Genomic DNA, 19,877 nt, shown 5'->3' with positions numbered 1-19,877 from the left:
GCAGCAAAAATTGACCCAATGGTTACTGGGCATCCTTTCCTCCTCTTAGGGACTCTGAAACATTTAGGACACCGATGAATGCCCTCAACCATGGGTGACAGACGACATGTACTCTTCAGTCCTTCTGGCCATGTTTCTCTCCTCACGTCCAACTCTGAGGGGCCTGAAGGAAGTGGCTCCCGTGCTTGGGGTTTTGCTATCACACTTCATGTCACCAGCTAGTACAGTTTTCCACCCCTCTTAAGTTCTCCCCTCTCTTCCCAACAAAGGTAGGATGCCTGATCTATCCTATAAACAGGAAGCACAGAAGAGCTGGCTAGTTTCCTAGACAATAGGAATATCTTAGGGAAAAAGCATCAATACTTCAGGGCTGGTCAAACAGCTAACCTGGATAGTGTGCTGCTTTGCCATGTACATGATCAGGTCTGGGCCCAGCCACCACCGCCATGAAGGAAGCTTTGGCGTTGTGGTTTCTTTCACTCTGTATATTATATAGTCAGTACTTCAAATTATGGTCTATAAATGTTACTTATAGCAGGGCTCTCCACACCTATCTAATCTAAATCAGGATCCCTCAGTCATTCTCTCTACTCTGCAGTAGTCACTAAAGGCATCTGGCCTATCCATTTGCCCATTCCACTTTGGCTGCCAAAAGCTCACAGTCACTATGTGCTAGTGGGCCATGGCCCCTGGCTCTGCTCAGGTTTATGCCCTCCCTAGGGGACCGCAGGAGGGGGAGAGCCAACCACTGACCAGCACACACCGAGTCCAAGGCCTAGCCCCTTGCCTCAAGGTAGCAGACTCCTGGCTCCCCCATGATCCATGGCTCACCCAGTATTAGGCTGAGGTCAGATGCCTGTGTCAACTACATCCTTGCTCAGCTTCTTCCCCTGCTCTTGTCTTTCTCCCTTCATGTGTTTCATATGTGAATTATAACCTCCTCAGATACCAGGACAAGAAATTCTGTCCACTGCAACATCTTTATTTTTAATATTTTTATTAATGAGAAAGATAGGAGAGAGAAATAACCAGACATCACTCTGGTACATGTGCTGCTGGGGACTGAACTCAGGACCTCATGCTTGAGAATCTAATGCTTTATCTACTGCACTGTCATCTTTCATTTTTCCTTCCTTATAAACATCACAATCTGAAATCAAGGCTATTGGTTTCATTTTTTTTATAAATCTTTTTTAAAAAATTTAAAAATATTTATTTATTCCCTTTTGTTGCCCATTTTTGTTGTTGTTGTATTGTTGTTGTTATTGATGTCATCATTGTTGGATAGGACAGAGAGAAATGGAGAGAGGAGGGGAAGACAGAGAGGGGGAGAGAAAGATAGACACCTGCAGACCTGCTTCACCACCTGTGAAGCGACTCCCCTGCAGGTGGGGAGCCGGGGGCTCAAACCGGAATTCTTCCGCCGGTCCTTGCTATCAGTTTCATTCTTGTCCACTTTCTCCTAAGTAAAGGCAGAAGATAGAGACATTTTTATTGCTGATTGCTATATCCTCACAACCAAGTGAGGGGCCACCACACAGCAGAGAGATACACATGCTTTCACCTAAAAAGTTGCAGGAACCCAGGAACTGCATGGCTTCAGCCTCCCTCTGCAAACACCCATCTTGAGAGTTTCGGTACCTCCTATTGAAAGTCCCCCTTCATAGGCACAGTCTTGCATCTCTGGTGTCTGTGTTCCTCCAGTCAGTCTTAGATGAGCTCATTTCAGAGTCACAGGTGACAATTTGATGGGCCAAGTTTGGTCACCAAATCCCTGAGACAGTGAGCTATGACTCTGACACCACTGCACAGGTCACAGACTGAGCCAGAGGCCCTTCCTGGTGTGAGGGGAGTTCTCACATGAGCAGTGTAAGTCATACAGCCAATTCAACAATGGTCCATCTCATAGGTGCTATATGACTTCCCTATCTTACTGGTCTACCAATAATCATAGGAAAGGCTGGACCCACAAACTATTCTTGATGCCTATGAATATCCACTAGGTTCACAGACATTAGTTGTAGAAAGTACACACCAAAAATTATTAACCCTCACTCAGGCAGAACTGTGGCCTTGTACATCATAATTCTCTGTTCCACTGGAGTATCCTAGTTACTGTGAGGTTGGTGTCTCGGGGTCTCTACTCCAAGCTGAATGACTTGAAGACAAGGCAGTGAGTGAGGCACAGGCAGGTGAGCTTGGATGTGTCTAGAGAACAGAAAAGTTGCTATAACTGTCCCACATTGAGACCCGATAATCAGTTTATTTGTTTTTAAATGTACCTCTTCCCCCTAAAAGTTAGGTAAATGAAACAAACAAACAAGACAGAGAGACATCTTAATAACATTTCTCAGTGTTCTCATTTCCTCAGTGAGACTCAAACGTATAAGCCAGAGTTTATACCATACAGAGATCAACAGCAGCTCAGGAGGTGGTGCAGTGGATGAGGGATTGGACTCTCAAGCATGAAGCACCAAGTTTAGTTCCTGGTATCATATGTGCCAGTGTGATGCTCTGACTTTCCTTCCCTGCAACTCTCTAACATTAATAAATAAAATGCAATAATGCCAGGAGATAAAATGTCCATGGATGTGTTCAGGAAAAAAAAAAAAATCCTTATACAAATATATCGATTTCTGGCTCTATGTTGTTATGTCTGTAAGGACATTTTAACTTTCTAGAAAGTAAAAAAATTCTGTCACTGGACACAGTCAGTAGTCTGCCCAGCCAAAGATGTTTCCAAAGGGACCAAAGAAGTCGTGGAGTAAGACAAGCAGAGATAACTAGCAGATAGTTTGTTATTCTCTGAACATTCACAAAGTTTGAACTGGGGAGTCAAGCACAGCGACCAGTGCTTAATGCCAACTTAATGCCTGGCCCATTTATAGGCTTCATCCACATCCTCTGACTGCCCTTCAGAGCATGCTACCTGAGCAGCCAGAAACCACTCTACTGTGTCCCCTTTCTCCTTCTCTGCTCTTTCCTCTTAAAGCTTCCACCCTGTGTTACAGGATACACATAAGTAGTTAGGAAGTGTTGAACTCTGACAATCACACAAAATTAAGAACTGTAATCAAATGTTTAACCAAGCAGGTTCAAACACAAGCTGGTGAATGAGTAACTTTAGGTTCAAAGGGCCAGAGAGTCTACATTCCTGAGAAATCTCCTATCAGATTCTTATTCTGGTGAGTATTTCCGCAGTACAAACTGCTATTACAAAAGAGGGGTTTTTTTTTTTTTTTTTTTTGGGGGGGTCACCAGAGCTTCACTGTTCCATGTAAACTTTTTCAGAGGGAGAGAAAGACAGAGACACACACACAGAGAGAGAGACAGACAGAGAAATGGAGACAGAGTGGAAGACACCATATCACTGAGGTTCCCTCCAGTGCAGTGAGGGCTAACTTGAACCTGGTTCATGTGCGTGGAAAGGCAGGCACACTAAAAACCATGAACAGCAAAAGCTCTCCTGAGGAAAAAGAAGAAAAATAGAGGCATTACATCCCCAACTTCAGTTTATATTACAAAGCAACAGTAGTAAAACAGTGTGGTATTGGAACAAAAATGGACATATGGATGAATGGAACAGGATAGAGAGTTCAGAACTAAACACACACACATATATAGGCACATTATATATGATAAAGGGGCCAAAACTGCCCAATGGGGATAAGAAAGTCTTGTTCCTAGCTGTGACCACGGAATGTGAGCTCTGACCTACAGGGATGCAGAGGTTACACAGGCTCCTGTGCTGACTATGGGACCCAGATCAGACCAATGGGGTTTACAGTAAACAATATTTACATACTTTTCCCATATTTGGGAGCTACTCTCTTCCCTGATCCAGCTTTCTGGTCCTTTTTCCAACTCTGACAACCTCCCCGCCCCCCAAGACAATAGCTGAGGTCACCTGCATATTAGATGTCAGGCACAGGCAAAAACTAGTTGTGTCATGGGTCCCTTGGAACATACCTAAAATAGACCTACTAGCTATTTCCAAAACAGAGACCCCCAAATCTTCATCCGTAATATTCCAGCTTTTAGGTTCATGATTAGTCAACAATTTGCTCTGCTTTCTATCTTAACTCTTTTTCAGCCACCAGGTTTCAGATGCTACCATGATGTCAACTGGACTTTCCAGGACAGATGACCCCTGGAGGTGTCCTGGAGCCCCATCTCCCCAGAGCCCTGCCCAATTAGGGAAAGAGAGAAACAGGCTGGCAGTATGGAGCTATCTGTCAATGCCTATGTTAAGCGGGGAAGCAATTATAGAAGCCAGGCCTTCCACCTTCTGCACCCCATAGTGATCCTGGGTCCATGCTCCCAGAGGGTTAAAGAATAGGAAAGCTATCAGGGGAGGGAGTGGGATATGGAGTTCTGATAGCGGGAATTGTACGGATTATACCCTTCTTATCCTATGATCTTGTCAGTGTTTCCATTTTTAAATAAAAACTTAAAAAAAAATCTTTAACAAATGGTGTTGGGTGAACTGGACAGCCACATGTAGGAAAAAATGAAACTAGACCACCACTTAACAGCAAGCACCAAAATTAACTCAAAATGAATCAAAGATCTGGATAACAGACCTGAAACTATAAAATACATAAAAGAATACATTGGTGAAACCTTAACATTAAAGATGCATTTGGAGATTCTGCCCCATGGGCAAGGGAAACAAAAACAGAAATGAAGAAATGGAACTATATCAAATTAAAAAGCTTATTAATGGTCACTCTAGAATTTAGACTACCCTTCACAAATTAAAAAAAAAAGAATTGATTTTAAGTTCATTAAGTAGATAACAAAACAAAGTTTAACACTCATTGAAGGGAAGTTATTTGCTCAAAAAGGTAATGGTGACAAAGCCTAACACTCAGTAATAATAATAGTAAAAAGAAACACAAAAGGCTGGGGAGACAGCATAAAGATTATGCAAAAGACTCTCATGCCTGAGGCTCTGAGGCCTCAGGTTCAATGCCCTGGGACCACTATAAACAAGAGCTGAACAATGCTGGTGAAAGAAGAGGGTAAACAACACATCAAAAGAAAATTCCCAAGGGACTTCCAGAGGCACTGCTACAGAGCAGCAACAGCTGTGTTTTTCTCCCCCCCCTCCCCTCCCTTCCTCTCCTCTCCCAGGTCAACTAGGAATACCAAAGGAGATCATCTGGGACCACAACAAGACAGGACTAGAACGACTTCAGGAACCACCAAATCACCAGTGAGTGTAAATACATGTGGCTTGTGGACAGAGAGAAACCTAGGGAGAGATTAAGTGGCTGGCAGTTTACCAGTTGTGACACCACCTCCAGTCTGTTTCACCAACAAAAAGCCTGAAGGGAGGAGAGGACTCCCCTAAGACTCACCAAATACAACTGTGAGTCTCCATTGCTACTGCCCTCAGAAACTGGAGCAGCAGGGAGGAGGCCCTGTGCTGACACCAGGGGACAGAGAACTAAGGAGGAAACTCAGAAGATCTATACCTGGGTGACCTAGCAGTGGGGCAGTGAGAGTCTCTTTGCATAACCACTGGATTATCTCTACCCCACCCTGCTTTATATCTTGGTTAGGAGTGAGGGATTAAGCTAAAAAGCCTACTTATAGTTTAAAAGCCCTCAGGCTCCCACAGCCTAAAGGGAAGAAAAAGAACAAAAGAGGCTTTTAAACCACTGTGCTCCAACTCAGGGGTTAAAATAATATTGAAACAACTGTCAATTTCCACAACTGTGAACCCTTTAATTACCCTACTTAGAAACAAGTCAATCCAGGCAAGTGATCAGTAATTTGAAAAGTACCAAAAGAGGGACCTCTTAACATACTATATAGAATGGTTAAACCAACAAGAAGAAATATTGGAGAAATGAGCCAGGACAAGAGTCCAGATAAAAACTCCCCAAAAGTTAAAGCACAAAATAATAAGGTCAACATCCAATAACCAGTTAAGGAAATAATCACAGGAGTGAGTAAAGAGTTTGAAAGAATTGTCATCAGAAATGCAGAAACAACGAATGAGACCCTGAAAGAAAACACTAATTATCTCAAGGTTATTAGAGAGCTGAAAGCTGAAATAGCTGAGCAAAGAACACAACTAGCTGAACAAGCTAAAACAGTATCAGAACAGGGTAACAAAACAGATGAACTCCAGAAAACAGTGGAGGGGAGAGAGAATATAATCAATGAGGCTGAAGACAGAATTAGCAAGATCGAGGACAAATTAGAGACAACTAAAGAAGTAAGAGATCTCAAAAAGAGATTAAGAGATAATGAAAATAACAAGAGACCTAAGGGATGACTTCAAAAGAAATAATATACTCATTATTGGCTTACCAGAGGAAGAAAGAGAGGGAGGGGAAGAAAGCATTCTTCAGGACATAATAGCTGAGAACTTTTCTAGTCTAGAGAACATCAAAGACATCAAGGTTCAAGAAGCATAGAGGGTCCCAAACAGAAGTAACCCAAACTTAAAGACACCAAGACACATCATATTTAGAATGGAAAGGAATAAGGATAAAGGATCCTGAAGGCTGCAAGAGAAAAACAGAGTCACCTACAGAGGAAATCCCATAAGATTAGCAGCAGACTTCTCCACACAAACACTACAGGCCAGAAGAGAATGGCAAGATATCTATCAAGTGCTCAAAGAGAAAGGCTTTCAACCAAGGCTACTGTATCCTGCTAGACTGTCAATAATAATAATAATAATTCAGACTAGATGGAAGCATAAAAACCTTCTCAGACAAGCAACAGTTGAAAGAATCAACTATCACCAAGCCTGCCCTGAAAGAAGTTCTCAAAGGTCTCCTATAAACAGTCAGACCACCATAAATATGCCATATATCAAAACACTCTAAATATCTAAAAGAATGGTGTTAAAATATCTTCAATCTTTGATATCAATAAATGTCAATGGCCTGAATTCACTGATTAAAAGGCACAGAGTACGAAGATGGATCAGAAAACACAACCCAACAATATGCTGTCTACAGGAAACCCACCTTAGTCAACAAGACAAACACAGACTCAAAGTGAAAGGACGGAAAACTATCATACAAGCCAATGGTCCACAAAAAAAGGGCAGGAACAGCTATTCTCATATCTGACATGATAGACCTTAAAATAAAATTTAAAAAGATAAGGATGGACACTACTTAATGCTCAGAGGATCAGTCAATCAAGAGGACTTAACAATTATTTACATCTATACACCCAATGAGAAACCATCTAAATACATCAAACATCTACTGAAAGAGCTACAGCAATATATTAACAGGAACACATAGTAGGGGACTTCAACATCACACTCTCAACTTGACAGATCATCCAGGCAGAAAATCAATAAAGAAATGAGGGAGCTAAATGAGGAGATAGATAAACTAGAACTATTGGACATGTTCAGAATCATTCATCCCAAGAAACTGGAATACACATTCTACTCAAGTCCACACGGGTCATTCTCAAAGATAGACCGACCATCTGTTAGGCCACAAAGACAGCATCAACAAATTCAAAGGCACTGAAATCATCCCAAGCATCTTCTCAGGCCACAGTGGAATTAAACTAACACTTAACAATCAATAAAAGATTAGTAATAGTCCCAAAATGTGGAAGCTCAACAGTACACCACTTAACAACTACTGGGTCAAAGAGGAAATAAAGGAAGAAATCAAAATGTTTTGAGAGTTCAACGAAAATGAAGACACAAGTTATCAAAATATTTGGGACACAGCTAAGGCAGTACTGAGAGGGAAGTTCAAAGCCATACAAGCACACATTAGGAAACAAGAAAAAGCACAAATAAACAGCCTGATTGCACATCTTAAAGACCTAGAAGAAGAAGAAGAACAAAGGAACCCTAAAGCCATGAGAAGGACAGAAATAACTAAAGTTAGGGCAGAAATCAATAACACTGAGAATAAGAAACCCATACAAAAGATCAACGAAAGTAAATGTTGGTTCTTTGAAAGAGTGAAAAAAAATCAACAAACCTTTAGCCAGACTTAGAAAACAAAAAGGGGAGAAGACCCACATAAATCGGATCATAAATCAAAGAGGAGATATCACAACAGACACCGAAGGATTTCAACCTATTATGTGAGACTTCTATGAACAACTATATGCCACCAAGCAAGAGAACCTGGAAGAAATGGACTATTTCCTAGATACCTATGAACTTCCAAAATTAAGTAAAGAGGAACTAGATAACATGAACAGGCCCATCACAGCTAATGAAATTGAAACAGTTATCAAAAATCTCCCCAAAAATAAAAGTCCTGGACCAGATGGTTTTCCAAATGAATTTTACAAAACCTTCAAGGAAGAGTTAATAATACTTCTACTTCTAAAAGTCTTCCAGAAGATTGAAGACACTGGGATACTCCCTTCCAGCTTCTATGAAGCCAACATCACTTTGATACCAAAAGCAGACAGGGACACAGAAAAAAAGAAAATTACAGAACACTATCTCTGATGAACATAGATGTGAAAATATTGAACAAAATTCTAGCCAACTGAACACAGCAGTATATTAAAAAGATTGTTCATCATGACCAAGTGGGGTTTATCCCAGGGATGAAACGTTGGTTTAATATACATACATCAATCAAAGTTATCCATCATATAAATAAAAGCAGGACTAAAAACCACATGGTCATATCAAAAGATGCAGAGAAAACCTCTGACAAAATACAACATCACTTTATGATCAAAACACTACAGAAAATGGGAACAGATGGAAAATTCCTGAAGATAGTGGAGTCTATATATAGCAAATCGACAGCCAACATCATACTCAATGGTGAAAAACTGGAAGCATTTCCCCTCAGATCAGGTACTAGACAGGGCTGCCCACTATCACCATTATTATTCAACATAGTGTTGGAAGTTCTTCCCATAGCAATCAGGCAGGAGCAAGGAATTAAAGGCATATTGGAAGAAAAGAAGTCAAACTCTCCCTATTTGCAGAAGACATGATAGTATACATAGAAAAACCGGGAGTAGGGCTGTAGTGCAGCGGGTTAAGCGCAGGTGGCGCAAAGCACAAGGACCGGCATAAGGATCCCGGTTCGAACCCCGGCTCCCCACCTGCAGGGGAGTCGCTTCACAGGCGGTGAAGCAGGTCTGCAGGTGTCTATCTTTCTCTCCTCCTCTCTGTCTTCCCCTCCTCTCTCCATCCTATCCAACAGCGACGACAACAACAATAACTACAACAATAAAAAAAAAAAAACAAGGGCAACAAAAGGGAATAAATAAATAAAATAAAATATTAAAAAAAAACCCCAAAAACCTAAGGAATCCAGCAAGAAGCTTTTGGAAATCATCAGGCAATACAGTAAGGTGTCAGGCTACAAAAGTAACATTCAAAAGTCAGTGGCATTCCTCTATGCAAACACTAAGTTAGAAGAAGTTGAAATCCAGAAGTCAATTCCTTTTACTATAGCAACAAAACCAATAAAATATCTAGGAATAAACCTAACCAAAGAAGTGAAAGACTTGTATACTGAAAATTATGAGTCACTACTCAAGGAAATTGAAAAAGACACAAAGAAGTGGAAAGATATTCCATGTTCATGGGTTGGAAGAATTAACATCATCAAAATGAATATACTACCTAGAGCCATATGCAAATTTAGTGAAATCCCCATCAAGATCCCAACCACATTTTTTAGGAGAATAGAACAAATGCTACAAATGTTTATCTGGAGCCAGAAAAGACCTAGAATTGCCAAAACAATCTTGAGAAGAAAGAACAGAATTGGAGGCATCACACTCCCAGATCTCAAATTGTACTATGGGGCCATTGTCATCAAAACTGCTTGGTACTGGAACATGAACAGACACACTGACCAGTGGAATAGAATTGAGAGCCCAGAAGTGAGCCCCCACACCTATGGACATCTAATCTTTGACAAAGGTGCCCAGACTATTAAATGGAGAAAGCAGAGTCTCTTCAACAAATGGTGTTGGAAAAACTGGGTTGAGACATGCAGAAGAATGAAGCTGAACCACTATTTTTCACCAAACACAGAAGTAAATTCTAAGTGGATCAAGGACTTGAATGTTAGACCAGAAACTATCAGATACTTAGAGGAAAATGTTGGCAGAACTCTTTTCCACATAAATTTTAAAGACATCTTCAATGAAACAAGTCCAATTACAAAGAAGACTAAGGCAAGTATAAACCTATGGGACTACATCAAATTAAAAAGCTTCTGCACAGCAAAAGAAATCACTACCCAAACCAAGAGACCCCTCACAGAATGGGAGAAGATCTTTACATGCCACACATCAGACAAGAGGCTAATAACCAAAATATTTAAATAGCTTGCCAAACTCAACAAGAAAACAACCCCATCTAAAAATGGGGAGAGGACATGGACAGAATATTCACCACAGAAGAGATCCAAAAGGCCGAGGAACACATGAAAAAATGCTCCAAGTCTATGATTGTCAGAGAAATGCAAATAATGACAACAATGAGATACTACTTCACTCCTGTGAGAATGTCATACATCAGAAAAGGTAACAGCAGCAAATGCTAGAGAGGTTGTGGGGTCAAAAGAACCCTCCTACACTGCTGGTGGGAATGTCAATTGGTCCAACCTCTGTGGAGAACAGTTTGGATAACTCTCAGAAGGCTAGAACTGGACCTACCCTATGATCCTGCAATTCCTCTCTTGGAGATATATCCTAATGAACCCAACACACCCATCCAAAGAGATCTGTGTACACATACGTTCTTAGCAACACAATTTGTAACAGCCAAAACCTGGAAGCAACCCAGGAGTCCAACAACAGATGAGTGGCTGAGCAAGTTGTGGTATATATACACAATGGAATACTACTCAGCTATTAAAAATGGTGACTTCACCATTTTCAGCCGATCTGGATGGACCTTGAAAAACTCATGTTAAGTGAAATAAGTCAGAAACAGAAGGATGAATATGGGATGATCTCATTTTCAGGCAGAAGTTGAAATACAAGATCAGAAGAGAAAATACAAGTAGAACCTGAACTGGAATTGGCGTATTGCACCAAAGCAAAAGACTCTGGGGTAGGTGGGTGGGTGGGGGAGAATACAGATCCAAAAAGGATGACAGAGGACCTGGGGGGGGGGGTTGTACTGTTATATGGAAAACTGGGAAATGTTATGCATGTACAAACTACTGTATTTACTGTCAAATGTAAAGCATTAATTCCCCAATAAAGAAATTTAAAAAAAAAAAAAGCAAATTCCGTAAGTGTAAACAGAAAAGCTAGCAAATGGGAAATGATATCCGTACACTACACTTCAGGGGAGTGATTAACATCTATAAAGAACTGCAATTCAATAAAAAGAAAAAGAACTCAATTAAAAAGTGGGCAGAAGACATGAATAGGCAGTTCTCTAAAGAGATGCACATGGCCCACAGATGTATGTGGAAATGCTCCAAATTACTCATTAGAGAAATGCAAATTAAAATGACATTGAGATTCCACCTCACACCCGTGAGAATGGGCTCCATCAATAAAGCAAGAGAAGATAAGTGTTGAAGTGGATGTGGAGAGAGAGGACCTCTATTACACCGCTGGTGGGCATGCAAACTGGTACAACCACTATGGAGAACAGTAGGGAGAATCCTTAAGCAAATACAGATGGCAATACCATGTGACGTAGCAATTCCACGGCCAGGTATACATCCCAAAGATATAATAACACTCATCTGAAGGAATATATGTGCCATCCATGTTTATAGAGGCTTTATTCACAATAGCAAAAATCTGGAAACAACAAAAATGCCCTTAAACAGATGACTGGATAAAATGTTAGGGAAATATACTTAACTTAGTATTATGCAGCAATTAAAAGGGACAATAGAGTGTCCTTTGGGATAAAGTAGATGGGATTAGAGATGATCATGCTCAGTGAAGCAAGCAAGGAAGTGAAGGACAGCTAGGAAAACAGCTAGAAGGACTGTTTTCACTCATATACAGAATAAAGACAGCTGAATATACAAATGTGAAAAAAACAAAGTATCAACCTATTTTCAAGACTGTGGGAGAACTATAGTGGTTATGTATGGGAGTGGAGGTGGGGACAAGGACCTTTGGTGATAGCAGTGGTGAAGAAAATATATATATAAAATTTAAAAAAATAACAAGAAGTTATTAGCTCCATAAAGAAAAGAAAGGCAGGCACACTATCCAGGTAAGCCATCTTGTTGGTCCAGGTGCATTATTTTTGAGTCCTGATTCATCACTAAAAGGTCTGAATCAGGAGACAGGAAGAAAGCATTCTATATAAGCATATTTTTCTTTTTACTGCAAGAAAAGGGACCCAGGGTCAGTTGCCTGCGGGGGGAACATTCTCATGGAGGTACTGTAAGGCTAAGTCTGTCCACTTCATTTCTTGTTCTTTGACAGATTCTGTGGTGCCGCCATTGTCCTGTTCAGGTTCAGGAAGTTCATTCTGAAAAGGTACAATGGATACTCAGTGCACTGGTAAACTCTCCATTGCCAAATCTATTACAACTCAAGAGCACTGCACTTGAGAACCTAAACCTCAGAGTTCACAGAAATAGGCAGAATCATGGCCAGATGTGCACCCTGAAGAGTTTGAGTTAGAAGATGTAAGGAACTATCAGAAATATAGCTTAAAAGTACCTTGGCCTACATCTAGTAGGGTATGACAATGCTGGGACCATAGGAACTGGTTTGGCAGGTGACTAGGGACACAGACCTCAGGTAGCCATTGGAGTCAAGCCCAGGACTCTACACTATTGCTAGCTTACATGGGCATGGTATCCAAACTTGGAAGTTAATGCTTCTTTTTTGACAAATAGGAAGATTACTAGCCATCAATTCATAGGACTGCTGTGAGGACTAAATCAGACAATTTAGTCAAGTGTTCAACACAGCACAGAGCATCATCCATAGCTCAGTGGATATTTGCTATTGTGATTAGTGGCTAGGAACAGTACAGAGTCAAAACTGACAAAATACCACATTTGCCATGCTCCTTAGGCTCAAAAAAATGTATGCAAAAACTATCCTCTACAAACATGCCTATGCTATAATGGAAGCTTAGTTAGAAGCACTGAAAAATGCAATGAAATGGGAGAGACCTCCCTCTAGTGGTAGAGCAGGCAACATGCACCACTGCCAAGTGACAGACTCAAACTTTTTCTTAAAAATGATACGCCATGGGTCATGCTTAAGAGTAGAATCTCAGGGGCCAGGTGGTGGCGCACCTGGTGGAGCATACATGTTACAGTGCGAAAGGACCCAAGCTCGAGCCCCTGGTCTCCACCTGCGGGGGGAAAGCTTCATGAGTGGTGAAGCAGGGCTGTAGGTGTCTCTCTGTCTCTCTCCCTTTTTATCTTACCCTCCTCTCTCAATTTCTGGCCGTCTCTACCCAATAAATAAATAAAGCAAATATAAAAAACCTTTTTTAAAAAAAGGAAAAAAAAGAGTAGACTCAAACAGTTTCTTTGTATATACATTTTCTAGCTTTAATAGGGCTATGTTTACATATAACATCATTTAAGTTTAAGGTGTACATGATGATCTGATACAAATACAGTACCATGGTAAACTAAGTTAACACAGCCATCACTTAAACAGTCAGCACATTTTTCTGTGTGTAGTTTGAACTGTTTAAATAGCTCCTTGTATTTTAAGTTTAAATTTACTATTACCAGGACTCTGTACTAGAGTTTTAAGAGTTCACTGTTAATATACTCTTTCTATATTCTTTTTTTTTAAAAACCTCAATGTCACTTTATTGAGGACATGTTGATCTACAGGATTTTTGTTGCCATGTGTACATTTCACATTCCCCAAGAGAGGCATGAGAACACTTCACCTTCATATATTTCTTTTTAATTATCCAAATTCATAGTTTCCTATTTAGCAAGGAAACTATCAGTTAAAATCCTGACATAATTTCCCACTAGATTTCAATTTAGTATATACGTACAATATTGTTTTTCTCCTTTAAAATAGTTTTTGACACATAGAAAACGGTTTACATACAACACAAACAAGAATATATGCATCACTTACACCTTGTTCTATAAATATAGGTCTGAGAGTCAAACCGGTATACACTGAAGAAAACAATTTACTATAAAGTAACAGGAGAGTTTTCTTCCAATAATTCTTATGGTTGACAAAGTGTAAATAGATCCCTGGTTAATACATTTTTAAAGTCAGTGGCATGCTCAAGGACCCAGGTTCAAGCCCCTGCTCCCCACTCATAGGGGGGACATTTCATTAGCAGTGAAGCAGGTCTGCAGGTGTCTTATCTTTCTCTCTTCCAGTCTATCCCTCCCCTTTCAATTTCACTCTGTCCCATCAAATAAAAAGGGAAAAACGGCTTCCAGAAATGGTGGATTCATAGTATTGGCACCAAGTCCCAGCAATAACCTTGTTGGCAATTAAAAAATGTGTGTGGGGGGGGCCTAGGGGGCTGGGTGGTAGTGCACCTGGTTGAGTGCACAAGTTACTATGTGCAAAAACCCAGATTCAAGCCTCTGGCCCCCACTTGCGGGGATGGGGGGCTGACAGACACTTCAGGAGTGGTGAAGTTGCAGGTGTCTCCCTTTCTCTCCCTACCCTTTCAATTTCTGTCTCTATCCAAAATAAAATAAAATAGAAACAAAAGCATCTCTTAAGGAATATACAGAAAAAAAATTATTTTGTGGCTGCTCCTGTGGAAAGGTAGAGTAGCTCCCCAACCTTGGATTCAGACTGGCCACATGACTTCCATGGGCCAAGGCAATGCTGCAGTGTAGTGCCAGGGACACAGACCTGGCCCAAGTTCCATGTTGCCTTGGTCCCTGTCCTGTGACTCCTGGAATCCCATAATGACCCAGTGAAGACACCTGTGCTAGTCTGCTGGCTGATGAAACCATGGTCCAGTCATCCCACCATCTCACCTCAGCCCGGCAGCTGCCAAACATATGACAGTGCCCTGAACTGCCCAGCCTCCAACTCTCCACTGGTTGGTGGCAGAAGACAAGTCAGTCAGCAGGAAGTGGTTGAGTTGGAGGAGCCGAGAAGAGCCTCTCAGCTGAGATACAAAAATTGTCAGATGGGCCCAAAGGCATATGAAGGAATGCTCTGTTTCACTCACCACTAGAGAAATGCAAATTGAAACCACAAGGAGCTATCACCTCCACCTGTGAGAATGGCTCATCCCCGCAAATCATAAATGACAAGTGCTGGAGAGCACGTGGAGAAAAAGGGATGTTGTTACACTGCTGGTGGAGATGCAAACTGATATAGCACTACTAGAAAACAGCATGGAATGTCTTCAAACAAATAAAAATGGAAATACCGTCTGACCCAGTCACTCCTAGGCAGTTATCCAAAAATACATGAGAGCAGGAATTTGAAGGGACACACACATCCCTATGTTTATAGCTGCATTATTTATCTTCATATAAAAAGCTGAGCTTGCCAACCCAGGTGTCCAACAACAGATGAGTGGCTGAGCAAGTTGTGGTCTATATACACAATGGAATACTACTCAGCTATTAAAAATGGTGATTTCACTGTTTTCAGCTCATCTTGGATGGAGCTTGAAGAAATCATGTTAAGTGAAATAAGTCAGAAACAGAAGGATGAATATGGGATGATCTCACTCTCAGGCAGAAGTTGAAAAACAAGACCAGAAGAGAAAAAAGTAGAACATGAACTGTAGTTGGTGTATTGCTACAGAGTAAAAGACTCTGGTGTGGGTAGGGGAAGAGTACAGGTCCTAGAAAAGGATGACAGAGGACCTAGTGGGGGCTGTACTGTTATGTGGAAAACTGAGGAATGTTATGCATGTACAAACTACTGTATTTACTGTCGACTATAAAAATTAATCCCCCAATAAAGAAATTTTAAAAAAATAGGGAAGTTTCAAATGGAATCGATGGGATATAGGACTCTGGTGGTGGGAATGGGATTATACCCTCTTATAACACAGTATGTCCCACATTATTAAATCACTAAAAAAAAAAAAAAAAAAAAAAAAGCTGAGCTTGACGCTGCCCAGAGGCTTCTGGTGGTAGAGGACATCACAGCTTTGATTTCTCTCTCTCTCTTTCTTTCTTTCTACTTATTTTCCTCCAGGGTTATTGCTGGGGCTTGATACCGGCTCTAGGAATCCACTGTTTCTGGCAGCCATGTTTTCCATTTTATTGGATAAAGACAGAAATTGAGAGAGAAGGGGAAGATAGAGAGGGGGAGAGGAAGACAGACACCTGCAGACCTGCTTCACTGCCTGTGAAGTGACCCCCCGTAGGTGGGGAGCTGGGTGCTCAAATTCAGAACCTAGCGCAGATCCTCGCACTTAGTACTATGTGAGCTTAACCAGGCCCCACAGCTTTTCTTAGTTGTACTAGTCTCCCTGTCCACTGATATTCTACCTCTACCGAGGTCCACCAGATCAGACCTTTAGTTAGCCTGTAGATGCATCCTTAGTATGAATCAAAACCTACCAGTGGTATTGCAACATCCTCATAAGGCAGCTTGTCTTCTCTCCAAGCATCGTCAATCAAATCCAAGATCCTTCCATCTCTCTGTACCTCGCTGTCCATTTCCCTGCAGCTTTGACTTTGTAGGATCTGTAAGTCAAAGAGTTCTGTTCTTAAGCCTGAAGACTGAAATGATGGGTAATCTAGTACTAGGATTCTCCAGTTCTTTTAGCCTGGGTGTGCATTGGTATAATAACATCACCCTGGTTAAGACTCATTTTGTTGTTGGAAGTGACTATTTCAAAGATCATAGTCCCTCCCCCAAGTAGAGAGATGCTTTATAGTCTACACTGGCGGACATAAGCCAGTGTCATGAGAAAAGAAGGCAACACAATGAGGTCTACTTTAAGAGATGTACAAGGTAGCTTTCTTTCCTCAACTGCACAGCCCACCCACTTCCCTCTTCTGGAAGTCTTTGGTGTCTCTGACTCATAAGTAAGTCATCTCTTTGGCATTCTAGTATTTTCCTGAACCATTTTTTAAAATCATGGTATTTCCAATTTATTCCCAAATGACTCAACCAACTAAAATAAATGCATCACTACAAGTGTATCCTGCAACTTTTTTTTTTTTTTTTCCTTGAACAAAAGCTCCTAGCTGCTTTGGTTCTACTTTTGGCATCATTAGGCACAGGAGTGAAGTAAATATATTGAGGTAACAGTGAACTGGGCTGACACAAGTGACCAAGCACAGGGAAGCCCTCAAGACAACAAAGACACCAGTGGATGAGCTTGTGAAGGAAACCAACTTTGTTTTTAAAAAATATTTATTTATTTATTCCATTTTGTTGCCCTTGTTTTATTGTTGTAGTTATTGTTATCGATGTCGTCGTTGTTCGATAGGATAGAGAGAAATGGAGAGAGGAAGGGAAGAGAAAGATAGACACCTGCAGACTTGCTTCACCACTTGTGAAGTGACTCCCCTGCAGGAGGGGAGCCGGGGGCTCGAACCCAGATCCTTATGCTGGTCCTTGCACTTTGCGCTATGTGTACTTAACCCACTGCACTACCGCCCAATGCCCCCAACTTTGTTAAAATAGCACCCACACTTAACTCTTGAAGGAACACCTCTGGGCAAACAGCGGCAGAACCAACTGTTTCTACTTCTCATTGATGTCTTACTGCCTTCAATGCCTGGCCCAAGATGTCCGGGTGTTTACTTAGCTCCCAGATGGTGGCTGATCTCCCATTTTCCTGTCTCCTAGACAGCCAGCTTGAGAGTACCCATGGTGTCCCCTTTTCTAGATTTAGGCTTTGCTCTCTCTTTACAGGCATCAGTCTGCTGTGTTCCTCCTCCAGAAGAGTCATCTGAAAGGCCTGGAATCACTTAGTCACTTCCAGCTTCTGAAATTCTGCAGGTTCACAGAATAAACAGTCTTTGGGGCGGAGGGAGCAGAATCCAACTTCTTCCTATAAGACTGTGGTTGTCTTCAGTAATGTGATTTCAAGATAGCTTGATACATGGGTAATGACTATACAAGTGGAAGAAGGGTTTCTACTCCTAGTGGGATCCAGGCAAGCAGCCCCGGAGGTAGCACAGTGGACAAAGGGTTGGACTCTCTCCCCACCTGCAGGGAGAAAGCTTCAGGAGCAGTGAAGCAGTGCTGCAGGTGTCTCTCTTCTCTTTCCTTCTTGATTTCTGTCTCCATCCACGAAATAGAGATAAAACAATAAATGAAGTGTTGGACTCTCAAGCATGAGGTCCCAAGTTCAATCTCTGCCAGAGCCATGCTCTGGTTCTCCTCATCACCGAGTGGATAAATAAATAATCCAAGCAAAACTGAGGGGAAAGGTACCTACTATTTCTGCTACCTGTGTCACTCAGGAATTAGCCCAATAGTTCCTGTGGAAAACTCAAGGTAAGTGGGAGGAGTCTGTCTTTGGAGAGTGCTGAACCTGTCTCCTACAAATATTTTTGGAGCCCTGTCCTGAGTACCTTTGCCCAGCTGCCGCACCTTTGGCATTGCTTTTCAGTCCTCTGGAATACCATTCACCCCTTCCTTAGATCAAAACTTGAATTATCGGGCAAGTAAAATACCTCTCATGTGCTGCTTTGCTGGGTGCATGATGCAAGTTGGAGTCTCGCCTCTACTTCAACTGAAGCTTCATTGCTTTGTTTGTTCACTGTCAACTTTTTGCCTCTCTACTTTGTTTCTATCTAAAACAACAACAAAACAAGTACACAAAAAACTACTTGATTTCTCCCAGTTCACAAAGATCTCGCTATTTATATAACTTTTTTTCCCCCCAGATCACTCTAGTTTCAGTGGGCATTCTGCTTTGCTTTCCTCTCTCTCTCTCTCTTTACCTAATAGAAACAGAGGGGAAAGGGAAATTGAGATGGAGGGGGAAGAGAGACGGAGAGAGAAGGTTCACTTGTAGCGCTGCTTCATCATTTGTGAAGCTTCACCCCTGCAGCTGGGGAAGCGGCCTCATGCATGGCACTGTGCAGCTTCTAGTGGGTGAGCCACTGTCGGGTTCCTGGGCATTTCGCTTTTGAACTTATGAACCATTAAGCATGCTAAACCAGCTTTGTGACCAATCAACTGGGTGTTACTGCCTCTAGCTGTGGTACGTGTAATAGGATTTAGCATTCTCTTCCCCCAGTTTGGCCTCTGAACACATCTAACTCTTGTCACACTTTCCAGTCTCTGCTTAAAAACCTTAAAATTAGCCTCTTTCCGCTTCCATGAAAGCCCATTTATTCTTTGAAACTCAGCCCGGTCTCAGCTGGGTGTAAACGGAAGGTCAACAACCCATTTCCAGAATAGCTGCCTCAGAGCTTGCAGCATGTAAAGCCCCTGCGCTGGGGAGAGAGCATAATGGATATGCAAAAAGACTTTCATGCTTGAGGAAGCAAAGGTTCAATCTTTGGCACCACCACAATCCAGAGCTGAGCGAAAGAGAACGAGAGAGAGAGCTGTTAGACCCAGGATGCCCCGTTATCCTTCGGAGAACTGCAGGGTTCCCATTCGGGAGCCTGTCACACGTGATGCATGCATCCCCAAGGCAAGTTGCGAGTTAACAACCTCAGCACTTAAGGATCAGGAAACTACTACTACACAGTCCACGCGCGAAAACAATCTTCCGCCCAGAAATGGCCCTCGCCGGCCACCACCGCCAGTTCGAGTGTATGGCACCGCCCCCAGCCTCGACTTCCGGTCCGAAGCCCGGGGGGGGCGGGGGTAACAATTGGGGCGTGGAGCTCGGCGCCGCCACCGTGGGTGCGAAGCAGCAGTCATAAGGAGGATAAGAGAGTGGGAAAAATTCGGCCCCTCCAAGTTAGGGCGCCGGAAAAGTCTTACCAAGCCCAGGCCAGCGCCGCTCTGCTTCCGTGGGGCCGCCCCTCGACCTCACGTGACTCACACGTCCACCTGGA

At 42.0% G+C, this 19,877-nt stretch overlaps 1 protein-coding gene across 1 annotated transcript; it reads right to left on the bottom strand.

Moving 5' to 3' along the window:
* Positions 1-11,718: 11,718 nt before the first annotated feature.
* ANAPC13 (anaphase promoting complex subunit 13) lies at positions 11,719-19,876 on the bottom strand. Its single transcript, XM_007521788.3, has 3 exons — positions 19,804-19,876; positions 16,464-16,589; positions 11,719-12,442 (listed from the first exon to the last, which is right to left on the bottom strand). The coding sequence occupies exons 2-3, from the start codon at positions 16,560-16,562 to the stop codon at positions 12,317-12,319; spliced, it is 225 nt and encodes a 74-aa protein (XP_007521850.1). The 5' UTR covers positions 16,563-16,589; positions 19,804-19,876; the 3' UTR covers positions 11,719-12,316.
* Position 19,877: the final 1 nt, after the last annotated feature.

This window comes from Erinaceus europaeus, chromosome 1 (assembly GCF_950295315.1).
Source record: "Erinaceus europaeus chromosome 1, mEriEur2.1, whole genome shotgun sequence".
Taxonomy (NCBI): Eukaryota; Metazoa; Chordata; class Mammalia; order Eulipotyphla; family Erinaceidae; genus Erinaceus; species Erinaceus europaeus.
This window is presented reverse-complemented; position numbering and strand designations above follow the sequence as displayed.